Source organism: Taudactylus pleione, unplaced genomic scaffold, assembly GCF_031769625.1.
Source record: "Taudactylus pleione unplaced genomic scaffold, aTauple2 ptg003665l, whole genome shotgun sequence".
Taxonomy (NCBI): domain Eukaryota; kingdom Metazoa; phylum Chordata; class Amphibia; order Anura; family Myobatrachidae; genus Taudactylus; species Taudactylus pleione.
The window spans coordinates 1-13,357 of record NW_028287996.1 but is presented as its reverse complement, the minus strand read 5'-3'; the positions used below and the strand labels follow the sequence as shown (position 1 = coordinate 13,357).

The 13,357-nt window shown below is 47.3% G+C and overlaps 1 protein-coding gene, 4 non-coding genes and 2 pseudogenes across 5 annotated transcripts; all 7 read left to right on the top strand.

Annotated features, from left to right (window-relative positions):
- Positions 1-622: 622 nt before the first annotated feature.
- Positions 623-813, top strand: LOC148430467 (U2 spliceosomal RNA). The gene has a single exon (XR_015877489.1). It is a non-coding gene; the product is annotated as a U2 spliceosomal RNA (small nuclear RNA).
- A 1,401-nt stretch (positions 814-2,214) lies between these two features.
- LOC148430466 (U2 spliceosomal RNA) lies at positions 2,215-2,314 on the top strand (annotated as a pseudogene).
- Positions 2,315-2,999: 685 nt separating this feature from the next.
- LOC148430465 (zinc finger CCHC domain-containing protein 3-like) lies at positions 3,000-3,650 on the top strand (the record flags this gene model as incomplete). Its single annotated transcript, XM_088466593.1, has 1 exon — positions 3,000-3,650. A coding segment is annotated over exon 1 (651 nt), but the record flags the coding sequence as incomplete, so codon positions are not given.
- A 4,441-nt stretch (positions 3,651-8,091) lies between these two features.
- Positions 8,092-8,266, top strand: LOC148430464 (U2 spliceosomal RNA; annotated as a pseudogene).
- Positions 8,267-9,666: 1,400 nt separating this feature from the next.
- Positions 9,667-9,857, top strand: LOC148430463 (U2 spliceosomal RNA). The gene has a single exon (XR_015877488.1). It is a non-coding gene; the product is annotated as a U2 spliceosomal RNA (small nuclear RNA).
- Positions 9,858-11,257: 1,400 nt separating this feature from the next.
- On the top strand, positions 11,258-11,448 carry LOC148430462 (U2 spliceosomal RNA). Its single transcript, XR_015877484.1, has one exon. It is a non-coding gene; the product is annotated as a U2 spliceosomal RNA (small nuclear RNA).
- Positions 11,449-12,848: 1,400 nt separating this feature from the next.
- Positions 12,849-13,039, top strand: LOC148430461 (U2 spliceosomal RNA). The gene has a single exon (XR_015877473.1). It is a non-coding gene; the product is annotated as a U2 spliceosomal RNA (small nuclear RNA).
- Positions 13,040-13,357: the final 318 nt, after the last annotated feature.

Below are 13,357 nucleotides of genomic sequence, written 5' to 3'. Positions count from 1 at the left end.
TTGGAGAAAGCATCTCGTGGTCTGTGTCTCCCTCCAATGGACCTCAGCAAGCAAGTGCAATACTTGTAAACATCAGAACACACTGACATCAGAGTAGAATGTTGGTTGTTTGAAAATTAGAATGAGAATGCACCAACATTCTGTGTTCTGACTGTCAACATTCTCTTCTTCCTGAACATTCCGTAGACACTGTGAACATTCCGAGCAATGTTTCTGAGCATTTCAATGAAGGGTTACACTGTCTAATAAACTGCAGGGACACGGCTCGAAGAAAGGAAGGCCGCAAAGCGTCTTTTGGGTGGGTGTGGCAGAGGTTTGCAGGAGGCGGTGCCAATGCAAATCATGCAGCTAGCAAGAGAGTATGGGAAAGAAACCCAAAGCACTTCTGCTTGTAACTAAGCTATGGTAAAGGCAAGTGGTGGGCAAAAAAAAAAAAAAAAAAAAAAAAAAAAAAAGGCCCTTGCTGTGGGTCAGTCATTGCAGTAGCTGGAAGCACCTTGGACAGGGCCGCAAGCAGCAGGAGGCCGCTCTTCATAGATTATTGGTGGCTGCTCTAGCATTCTCCTTGATTGTGTGAGTCAGGTCAGAACGGAGCGTGTTTTTTCCGTGCCCTTAATGGGTTATCGCTTCTCGGCCTTTTGGCTAAGATCAAGTGTAGTATCTGTTCTTATCAGTTTAATATCTGATACGCCCCCTATCTGGGGGCCATATATTAAATGGATTTTTAGAACAGGGAGATGGAAGAAGAGCTTGCTCTGTCCACTCCACGCATTGACCTGGTATTGCATTACTTCCAGGACCGGTGCACCTTTCCTAAACTGTTATCCAAAAATAGAAAAGAACTATTTAACTCTTTCGTTTCACTTTGTTTCATTCTTACAGATTCAACAAACTAGTCTTTTGCCTGTGTCTGCACGTCATGCAATCAAATGACAATACCACCACCTGCTGCGCCTCCTGCACTCACCTGCTTGCACTTTGGCACTTCTTAACACTTCATTTGGTTTATGTACGTAACTACTGAAAATAAACAAGATCTGTTTATTTGGTGTCGTCTCGTCTGCTGCCTTATTGTGTCTACATTTGTTTTTCTCCATTTAGGCCTATGTCTGGGATTGAACCCAAATTATATATCATTGGAGTTGAGTTGCAGAGTAATTTGGAAATCAATTGCACAAAGAACGTATTGCATAATGAACGTATGCTACAGTTTGAGCTCTGATTTTCCAACCCACCCAGGTGATGCCACATTTAGATTTTGAATTCGTTTGCGTCTCTTTTTCACTTTTTTGGCACCAAGAAGTGTCAACCAACCACACGGATAGATTGAACTTTTGCACATGGATAGATTGAACTTTTGCAGTCGTGAATTGGCCATCTTTTCATTTGGACAACTTGAATATTTTGCAAACTTTGTCCCCACATAGAAATTTGGGAGACTAGGTTTATGCTTAATCATTTGAAATTGGCGCTCATTTGGTCAAGCAATTTGTTTCCAATAAATGGTTTTGTTACGGGTTTAAATGTGCCTCTTTCGGCATCGTGCGACCATCAAGAAACCTTTTTGGGTCCCTATTTGCAAGGACAATCAATTGGAGAAAGCATCTCGTGGTCTGTGTCTCCCTCCAATGGACCTCAGCAAGCAAGTGCAATACTTGTAAACATCAGAACACACTGACATCAGAGTAGAATGTTGGTTGTTTGAAAATTAGAATGAGAATGCACCAACATTCTGTGTTCTGACTGTCAACATTCTCTTCTTCCTGAACATTCCGTAGACACTGTGAACATTCCGAGCAATGTTTCTGAGCATTTCAATGAAGGGTTACACTGTCTAATAAACTGCAGGGACACGGCTCGAAGAAAGGAAGGCCGCAAAGCGTCTTTTGGGTGGGTGTGGCAGAGGTTTGCAGGAGGCGGTGCCAATGCAAATCATGCAGCTAGCAAGAGAGTATGGGAAAGAAACCCAAAGCACTTCTGCTTGTAACTAAGCTATGGTAAAGGCAAGTGGTGGGCAAAAAAAAAAAAAAAAAAAAAAAAAAAAAAAGGCCCTTGCTGTGGGTCAGTCATTGCAGTAGCTGGAAGCACCTTGGACAGGGCCGCAAGCAGCAGGAGGCCGCTCTTCATAGATTATTGGTGGCTGCTCTAGCATTCTCCTTGATTGTGTGAGTCAGGTCAGAACGGAGCGTGTTTTTTCCGTGCCCTTAATGGGTTATCGCTTCTCGGCCTTTTGGCTAAGATCAAGTGTAGTATCTGTTCTTATCAGTGCTGACTGACTGGACTGTGACTACACTCGGGCTCCAGAGGACCTGCTGCCGCATTTTTTCTGGACCTGCACCGGCCGAGGAAGCTGAAAGAGGACTGCTGAGAGGAAGAAGGATTCGACTTGCCGAGGGTTAGACTTGCTGCTCTGCCCTCTGAAGAAGCGACTGCCAAGCTCCGACCAGCGTCCCCCAGACTGCCGACTGCGACGAGGAAGGACTACAAGTAGCAGAGGGTCAGACTTGTTTGCTCTGCCCTCTGTGAAACCGACCTCCGACCAGCGACGACCAGACCCTGCGACGAGGAAGGACTTCGACCAGCATTGGGCTAGACTTGTTTGCTCTGCCCTCTGCGAAGCCGTCCCCCGACCTCCGACCAGCGGCGACCAGACCCTGCGACCGCGACGAGGAAGGACTTCGACTGGCATTGGGTTAGACTTGTTTGCTCTGCCCTCTGCGAAAGCGACTTCCGACCTCCGACCGCCGCAGACCCTTCTCCAGCCCAACTTCGACCCCGGGCAAGAAGCAGGAGAGATGGCCTCAGCTGCCCCCACCCCGGTGCCAGCCTCAGCCTCCGCTCCAGCCACCTCTGCCAGGAAGAAGGCGGCAAAGAAGGGACCGAAGCCGGCCGAAGCTCTGCCCGACCAGGTCCCATCCACCTCCACCGCCCCTCCAGCAACAGCCACCGAGAAGCCCAGCCAGACCCAGCCCAAGGGTACCCCAGCCTTGGAGCCCTGGATGAGGCAGACCGTCGTGATGAAGCTGAAGGAGGTGGAAGGAAAGATGCCGGACATGACGACGGAGACCTTCGGCAAGAAGATGGTCCTTGAGCAGGGGTTCTCGACTGCTGAAACCCTCAGCATACAGAACTATCTCAAGGGGATCTTTTATGTGACCTTTGCCTCCATTGCAATCTGCAAGAGGTACTGGGAAGCGGTGAAAGCGGCGAGGCCTGAATCCCCTTTCTCTCGCTTTGTGGGCAATTGCCCTATTCAAAGAGAGGAGAGGCGGGTGACGGTTTCAATGCGGAACCCACACACGCCTGGCAAGGACATCGCCACTTTCCTGGGCCGTTTCTGCACGGTGATCAAGGAGCCCTCCAAGATCCTGGACAGGAATGGCTTCTGGACAGGCAAGTGGGCTGTCATCGTCAAGCTCCTAAAAGATAACTGGAGCCCCGATGGAGTTGTGCACCTGCCACAGTTCTTCTCCCTGGGCGCATCTGCAGGATTTCTCAGTTATCCGGACCAGCCGCGGATCTGCAAGACCTGCGGTGGGAAGGACCACATTGGGAGAGACTGCAAGGTGGCAGCCTGCAAGAAGTGCAAGGTGGCGGGACACGACACCAAGGATTGCCCCACCCAGAAGACATGCAACCTCTGTGGGGAGGTGAACCATGTCTACAGAGACTGCCCCAATAGGGCAAAATCCTATGTGGCAGCAGTGACTGGACAAGGCCAGCAGAGGCGCCAGGAGGGTAAGAAACCTTCCACCCCCACCCCACCCCCCCGCACCCGTCCTACCCTTCCTACCCCACCCCTTCCCACCCATCCTACCCCACGCCCTCCTCCCACTGTGACAGCAACTCCCACCCCCACTGCTGGCACAACCCCTCCCCCCTCTCCCTCCCACTCCCTTCTCCATCCCACTGTCTCTTCCACCCCCCCTGTCTCTCTCCTCTCCGAGGAAGAGTTTCCCCCTCTTGTACCCTCTGCAGGCACTCAACAGTCGAGCAGGAAGCGAAAGGAGTTTGACAGCCCAGCTGCTGACCCCGACCCTTCCAAGAAGTTGGCGGTAGAACAGGTCGAGAACCCTCTTCCACTAGAGGACGAGATGGAGGCGATGGTGGAAAGCCTCGTGGAGGAGGTAGTACCTGACCTTAATGCTGACAACTTAATCGAACAGCTGATCCAGAGCTGTATGCAGCCGCCCCAACAGGGCGACCCAGCAACCGTTCAAGAGGAAGCACCGCCCGACAAGAGTGGTAGCTAAATGTATTTTCCGTGTTCTAACCTTTTTTCTCCCAACTAATGGTGTCTTTTTCCCTTTTTACCATTAATGTGAGGAGTATTAAGGATAAGTTTAGAAGACAGTCTGTGTTTGCATTTTTAGATACTCAGAAATGTGATGTTTACATGTTGCAGGAGTGCTCTATTCCTTTTTCCAGGTCTTATAGACATCTGGGCCGGCAGTGGTCTCACGGTCCGTCCTATTGGTCTGGTGGGGGTGAGTGTAAGTCTGCAGGGGTCGCCATTCTTATTAGGGGGAGCCTCTTCACACTAGATTCTGTTCAGGAGCTCGTCTGCGGCAGATTGCTTATCGTAGACGGCTCCTGGGCAGGTGAGCCTATTAGGCTAATCTGTGTGTATGCACCCCCTGGTAAGAACGAGCGTTTGGAGCTTTTCCAGACCCTGCGGCTGCAGCTCGCAACCACTAGGGCAGTAGTGATGGCCGGAGATTTCAACTGCCCCATGGAAGAGGATGGACGCAGCACCTGCAACACTGCTAAGCTTGATTTGACATCTAAACTGCTCATAGAAATGGTAACCGAAGCTTCTCTGCGGGATGCTGTGGGCTCCATGGGGGCTGGCTCCGTGAATTACACGTGGAGCCGCCCCGATGGCTCGGTGCATTCCCGCATTGACTTTGTGTTTACCTCTAGAGCAGTGAAGCAGAACAGGCATGCTATGGTTCCCTGCTTCTTCTCTGACCACAGAGCCATTCTCTTCCAAGGAGACCTGGGCAATGGTTTTCCTCCTGGCCCAGGCTCCTGGAAGTTGAACTGTGCTCTGCTGGAAAGGGAGGAGGTGCTGGCCGAGCTGAAGGATGCCTACATCACATGGAAGAATGATAAATGCTATTTTGAATGCATGAGTGATTGGTGGGAATATGTTAAGGCTAACATTCGCAGTTTCTTTCAGGTCAAAGGAAGACAACAGGCGTGCGACCGAAAGAGGAACTTCAAGGGACTGCAGAGACAACTGCAGTCCCTGCAGGACCTCCAACGGTGCGGCTGGGACGTGAGAGATGATCTGGAGGAGACCAAAAAGAGCCTGAAAGGGCACTTCGAGGAGGAATCCAGACGCATCGTCTTCCGTTCCAAGGTGGAGAACCTGGAGAAGGGTGAGAAATGTAACTCTTTCTTTTTCAGGAAACTCCACTCTGGCCACACGCCCCTGACTGAGCTGCGAGATGAGACCGGTATTCCCAGGCAGGGGAAGGAGGGCGTCATGAAGGTCATCACGGACTACTATGGCGACCTCTACTCCCCAAAGACGACGGACAGTACTGTGGCTGATGAGTTCCTGTCAGGTATCACTAACACTATTGATCCTGCAGGTAAAGCAGCCATGGATGCTCCCTTGGTGTTGGAGGAGTTGCACTCTGCCGCTAAATCCTTTAGGCAGGGCAGGACCCCGGGCAGTGATGGTCTCCCAGCAGAGCTCTATGTAGCGCTGTGGGACCTCATTGGCCCGGACCTGCTCGAGCTGTACAAGGAGATGGTGGTGGAGGGCAAAATGCCTCCTTCACTGAGGGAGGGACTGATCACGATCTTGTATAAGCGTAAGGGGGAGAGATGTGAGCTGAAAAATTGGAGGCCCATCTCTCTCCTGAACGTGGACTACAAGATCCTGGCCAAGGTACTTGCCAACAGGCTGAAGGCTGTCATCGGACAGATCATTCACCCGGACCAGACCTGCGGCATTCCTGGCCGCAGGATTGCAGATAGCCTTGCCCTCCTCAGAGACACGGTCCATTACATCAAGGACCGGAACGTGCATGCGGCTCTGGTCAGCCTTGACCAGGAGAAGGCCTTTGACCGTGTCTCACATGAGTTGATGGGTAGGGTCCTGCAGAGGTTTGGGCTTGGTGAAATGTTTTGCACGTATGTTAACCTGATGTACCTTGATATTCACAGCTCGGTGTTGGTGAACGGCTGGAAGACTGACCCCTTTCCTATTCTATCTGGGGTCAGACAAGGCTGCCCTCTTTCACCTCTTCTTTTTGTTTGTGTTATAGAGCTCCTGGCTGTATGCATCAGACGGAAACCAGAGATCAGAGGGGTCATCGCACCGGGTCCAGACCGTAGAGAGGCCAAGTGCTCGCTGTACATGGACGACGTCACTGTCTTCTGCGCTGACCAGAGTTCGGTGACAGCACTCGTCCAGACCTGCGAGAGCTTCGGCCGAGCTTCAGGGGCAAAAGTCAACTGCGGGAAGTCAGAGGCTATGCTGTTCGGGCAGTGGCACCTGTCATCCTCCGCTCCATTCCCCTTTGCTGTCAAGCCGGACTTCATCAAAATTCTGGGAGTCTGGCTTGGTGGTGAAGGTGCGGCCCTGAAGTGCTGGGACGAAAGACTTGCCACTGTAAGGCAAAAAATTGGACTGTGGAGCCTCAGAGACCTTACCATCGAAGGAAAAGCACTTGTACTGCGCAACGAGATCCTTCCCGTTCTGCAGTACACAGCGCAGGCCTGGCCACCTCTGGTCACGGTCTGCAGGGCCATCACAAGGGCAGTGTTTCACTTCATCTGGGGCTCCAAGATGGACAGAGTAAAGCGGACAGTTATGTACAAGGAGCCCCTCAAAGGTGGAAAGGGAATACCAGATATCCCCACCATGCTGCGAGCCTTCTTTGTTTGCAACTGTATCCGCAGGACTTTGTGTGAGACTGATAATGACTCTGCAGGAAACTCCATGTCTCGCTTTTTCCTCCTACCCCTTTGGAGGGCCCTAGGCTGGGCTAAGTGGGACAGCTCCATCCCTTACAACTGGAACACTCCCTGGTTCTACCTGGACGTGTCCAAGTTTGTGAGGGAGCACCAACTGGAGGGAGTTAAACCTGACTTGTGGAAACCAAAGACTATCCACAAGCTCATCAGAGCAAAAGACGTCATGGAGCCTATTCCAGGGCTCCCTTCAGCAACTGCCAAGCAGGTATGGGACAATGTGGCCTCCAAAAGGCTCACAAATAGACACAAGGACATGTCATGGATGGCAATCCAAGGGGGTCTGCCCCTAAGGACATTCATGCACTCCCGTAACCTGTGCAGGTACAGACATTGCCCCTGGTGCATCTCTCACGAGGAAACAGCTATGCACTTGTTTTGGGACTGTACTTATGCACAGTTGTTGTTAGATGCCCTGGAAAATGAACTCAAAGACTGTGTGCCAAGGAGCAACCTTTCGTACCACTCGGTACTTTACGGACTGTTTCCTGGCACCCACACCTATGGGGCAATCCAGGAGGCCTGGCGCCTTATGAACTGTGTTAAGGACGCTTTGTGGCTTGCCAGGAATCGCCTCATTCTGCGGAGGGAGAGGATGTCTATCCAGGACTGTCGCAGGCTGATTCACAGCCTGCTAAGAGACTATTCCATCATGGACAGCCCTGAGGAAGAAGAGGACTAAACCCCCCTTCTTCTGCCCCCTCCCCCCATGCTTGATTGTCCAACAAGGACTGGGACAGTGGCCCCTTCCCCCATTTTTCACAGAGACTGATGTTTTGTTGATATGTCTTTCTATTTATTTACCCTTCCCATATATGTGTCTGTCTTTCAATAAAAACTTCAGTTCTGTGATTCCCCCCCCCCTTCCCCTCTACCCTCCACACCCATAGACCTTGTTGATTGTTGTTTTTGTTTAAGTAGTGAATGAATAATGCAAAGTATTATGTATAGTATAGGATGCCTTGTGCTATATGTTTTGCAATGCATTATATTGTATGTTTGATTATGTTTGATAGTGTATTGGGTTTAGGCTGTGCTGCGACACAGTACACTTGTATGTGTGATTTATGTATGTTTTTTGCCATCTTTATGTTAATAAAGAATGCTTTTTTCAATCAAAAAATCTGTTCTTATCAGTTTAATATCTGATACGCCCCCTATCTGGGGGCCATATATTAAATGGATTTTTAGAACAGGGAGATGGAAGAAGAGCTTGCTCTGTCCACTCCACGCATTGACCTGGTATTGCATTACTTCCAGGACCGGTGCACCTTTCCTAAACTGTTATCCAAAAATAGAAAAGAACTATTTAACTCTTTCGTTTCACTTTGTTTCATTCTTACAGATTCAACAAACTAGTCTTTTGCCTGTGTCTGCACGTCATGCAATCAAATGACAATACCACCACCTGCTGCGCCTCCTGCACTCACCTGCTTGCACTTTGGCACTTCTTAACACTTCATTTGGTTTATGTACGTAACTACTGAAAATAAACAAGATCTGTTTATTTGGTGTCGTCTCGTCTGCTGCCTTATTGTGTCTACATTTGTTTTTCTCCATTTAGGCCTATGTCTGGGATTGAACCCAAATTATATATCATTGGAGTTGAGTTGCAGAGTAATTTGGAAATCAATTGCACAAAGAACGTATTGCATAATGAACGTATGCTACAGTTTGAGCTCTGATTTTCCAACCCACCCAGGTGATGCCACATTTAGATTTTGAATTCGTTTGCGTCTCTTTTTCACTTTTTTGGCACCAAGAAGTGTCAACCAACCACACGGATAGATTGAACTTTTGCACATGGATAGATTGAACTTTTGCAGTCGTGAATTGGCCATCTTTTCATTTGGACAACTTGAATATTTTGCAAACTTTGTCCCCACATAGAAATTTGGGAGACTAGGTTTATGCTTAATCATTTGAAATTGGCGCTCATTTGGTCAAGCAATTTGTTTCCAATAAATGGTTTTGTTACGGGTTTAAATGTGCCTCTTTCGGCATCGTGCGACCATCAAGAAACCTTTTTGGGTCCCTATTTGCAAGGACAATCAATTGGAGAAAGCATCTCGTGGTCTGTGTCTCCCTCCAATGGACCTCAGCAAGCAAGTGCAATACTTGTAAACATCAGAACACACTGACATCAGAGTAGAATGTTGGTTGTTTGAAAATTAGAATGAGAATGCACCAACATTCTGTGTTCTGACTGTCAACATTCTCTTCTTCCTGAACATTCCGTAGACACTGTGAACATTCCGAGCAATGTTTCTGAGCATTTCAATGAAGGGTTACACTGTCTAATAAACTGCAGGGACACGGCTCGAAGAAAGGAAGGCCGCAAAGCGTCTTTTGGGTGGGTGTGGCAGAGGTTTGCAGGAGGCGGTGCCAATGCAAATCATGCAGCTAGCAAGAGAGTATGGGAAAGAAACCCAAAGCACTTCTGCTTGTAACTAAGCTATGGTAAAGGCAAGTGGTGGGCAAAAAAAAAAAAAAAAAAAAAAAAAAAAAAGGCCCTTGCTGTGGGTCAGTCATTGCAGTAGCTGGAAGCACCTTGGACAGGGCCGCAAGCAGCAGGAGGCCGCTCTTCATAGATTATTGGTGGCTGCTCTAGCATTCTCCTTGATTGTGTGAGTCAGGTCAGAACGGAGCGTGTTTTTTCCGTGCCCTTAATGGGTTATCGCTTCTCGGCCTTTTGGCTAAGATCAAGTGTAGTATCTGTTCTTATCAGTTTAATATCTGATACGCCCCCTATCTGGGGGCCATATATTAAATGGATTTTTAGAACAGGGAGATGGAAGAAGAGCTTGCTCTGTCCACTCCACGCATTGACCTGGTATTGCATTACTTCCAGGACCGGTGCACCTTTCCTAAACTGTTATCCAAAAATAGAAAAGAACTATTTAACTCTTTCGTTTCACTTTGTTTCATTCTTACAGATTCAACAAACTAGTCTTTTGCCTGTGTCTGCACGTCATGCAATCAAATGACAATACCACCACCTGCTGCGCCTCCTGCACTCACCTGCTTGCACTTTGGCACTTCTTAACACTTCATTTGGTTTATGTACGTAACTACTGAAAATAAACAAGATCTGTTTATTTGGTGTCGTCTCGTCTGCTGCCTTATTGTGTCTACATTTGTTTTTCTCCATTTAGGCCTATGTCTGGGATTGAACCCAAATTATATATCATTGGAGTTGAGTTGCAGAGTAATTTGGAAATCAATTGCACAAAGAACGTATTGCATAATGAACGTATGCTACAGTTTGAGCTCTGATTTTCCAACCCACCCAGGTGATGCCACATTTAGATTTTGAATTCGTTTGCGTCTCTTTTTCACTTTTTTGGCACCAAGAAGTGTCAACCAACCACACGGATAGATTGAACTTTTGCACATGGATAGATTGAACTTTTGCAGTCGTGAATTGGCCATCTTTTCATTTGGACAACTTGAATATTTTGCAAACTTTGTCCCCACATAGAAATTTGGGAGACTAGGTTTATGCTTAATCATTTGAAATTGGCGCTCATTTGGTCAAGCAATTTGTTTCCAATAAATGGTTTTGTTACGGGTTTAAATGTGCCTCTTTCGGCATCGTGCGACCATCAAGAAACCTTTTTGGGTCCCTATTTGCAAGGACAATCAATTGGAGAAAGCATCTCGTGGTCTGTGTCTCCCTCCAATGGACCTCAGCAAGCAAGTGCAATACTTGTAAACATCAGAACACACTGACATCAGAGTAGAATGTTGGTTGTTTGAAAATTAGAATGAGAATGCACCAACATTCTGTGTTCTGACTGTCAACATTCTCTTCTTCCTGAACATTCCGTAGACACTGTGAACATTCCGAGCAATGTTTCTGAGCATTTCAATGAAGGGTTACACTGTCTAATAAACTGCAGGGACACGGCTCGAAGAAAGGAAGGCCGCAAAGCGTCTTTTGGGTGGGTGTGGCAGAGGTTTGCAGGAGGCGGTGCCAATGCAAATCATGCAGCTAGCAAGAGAGTATGGGAAAGAAACCCAAAGCACTTCTGCTTGTAACTAAGCTATGGTAAAGGCAAGTGGTGGGCAAAAAAAAAAAAAAAAAAAAAAAAAAAAAAGGCCCTTGCTGTGGGTCAGTCATTGCAGTAGCTGGAAGCACCTTGGACAGGGCCGCAAGCAGCAGGAGGCCGCTCTTCATAGATTATTGGTGGCTGCTCTAGCATTCTCCTTGATTGTGTGAGTCAGGTCAGAACGGAGCGTGTTTTTTCCGTGCCCTTAATGGGTTATCGCTTCTCGGCCTTTTGGCTAAGATCAAGTGTAGTATCTGTTCTTATCAGTTTAATATCTGATACGCCCCCTATCTGGGGGCCATATATTAAATGGATTTTTAGAACAGGGAGATGGAAGAAGAGCTTGCTCTGTCCACTCCACGCATTGACCTGGTATTGCATTACTTCCAGGACCGGTGCACCTTTCCTAAACTGTTATCCAAAAATAGAAAAGAACTATTTAACTCTTTCGTTTCACTTTGTTTCATTCTTACAGATTCAACAAACTAGTCTTTTGCCTGTGTCTGCACGTCATGCAATCAAATGACAATACCACCACCTGCTGCGCCTCCTGCACTCACCTGCTTGCACTTTGGCACTTCTTAACACTTCATTTGGTTTATGTACGTAACTACTGAAAATAAACAAGATCTGTTTATTTGGTGTCGTCTCGTCTGCTGCCTTATTGTGTCTACATTTGTTTTTCTCCATTTAGGCCTATGTCTGGGATTGAACCCAAATTATATATCATTGGAGTTGAGTTGCAGAGTAATTTGGAAATCAATTGCACAAAGAACGTATTGCATAATGAACGTATGCTACAGTTTGAGCTCTGATTTTCCAACCCACCCAGGTGATGCCACATTTAGATTTTGAATTCGTTTGCGTCTCTTTTTCACTTTTTTGGCACCAAGAAGTGTCAACCAACCACACGGATAGATTGAACTTTTGCACATGGATAGATTGAACTTTTGCAGTCGTGAATTGGCCATCTTTTCATTTGGACAACTTGAATATTTTGCAAACTTTGTCCCCACATAGAAATTTGGGAGACTAGGTTTATGCTTAATCATTTGAAATTGGCGCTCATTTGGTCAAGCAATTTGTTTCCAATAAATGGTTTTGTTACGGGTTTAAATGTGCCTCTTTCGGCATCGTGCGACCATCAAGAAACCTTTTTGGGTCCCTATTTGCAAGGACAATCAATTGGAGAAAGCATCTCGTGGTCTGTGTCTCCCTCCAATGGACCTCAGCAAGCAAGTGCAATACTTGTAAACATCAGAACACACTGACATCAGAGTAGAATGTTGGTTGTTTGAAAATTAGAATGAGAATGCACCAACATTCTGTGTTCTGACTGTCAACATTCTCTTCTTCCTGAACATTCCGTAGACACTGTGAACATTCCGAGCAATGTTTCTGAGCATTTCAATGAAGGGTTACACTGTCTAATAAACTGCAGGGACACGGCTCGAAGAAAGGAAGGCCGCAAAGCGTCTTTTGGGTGGGTGTGGCAGAGGTTTGCAGGAGGCGGTGCCAATGCAAATCATGCAGCTAGCAAGAGAGTATGGGAAAGAAACCCAAAGCACTTCTGCTTGTAACTAAGCTATGGTAAAGGCAAGTGGTGGGCAAAAAAAAAAAAAAAAAAAAAAAAAAAAAAGGCCCTTGCTGTGGGTCAGTCATTGCAGTAGCTGGAAGCACCTTGGACAGGGCCGCAAGCAGCAGGAGGCCGCTCTTCATAGATTATTGGTGGCTGCTCTAGCATTCTCCTTGATTGTGTGAGTCAGGTCAGAACGGAGCGTGTTTTTTCCGTGCCCTTAATGGGTTATCGCTTCTCGGCCTTTTGGCTAAGATCAAGTGTAGTATCTGTTCTTATCAGTTTAATATCTGATACGCCCCCTATCTGGGGGCCATATATTAAATGGATTTTTAGAACAGGGAGATGGAAGAAGAGCTTGCTCTGTCCACTCCACGCATTGACCTGGTATTGCATTACTTCCAGGACCGGTGCACCTTTCCTAAACTGTTATCCAAAAATAGAAAAGAACTATTTAACTCTTTCGTTTCACTTTGTTTCATTCTTACAGATTCAACAAACTAGTCTTTTGCCTGTGTCTGCACGTCATGCAATCAAATGACAATACCACCACCTGCTGCGCCTCCTGCACTCACCTGCTTGCACTTTGGCACTTCTTAACACTTCATTTGGTTTATGTACGTAACTACTGAAAATAAACAAGATCTGTTTATTTGGTGTCGTCTCGTCTGCTGCCTTATTGTGTCTACATTTGTTTTTCTCCATTTAGGCCTATGTCTGGGATTGAACCCAAATTATA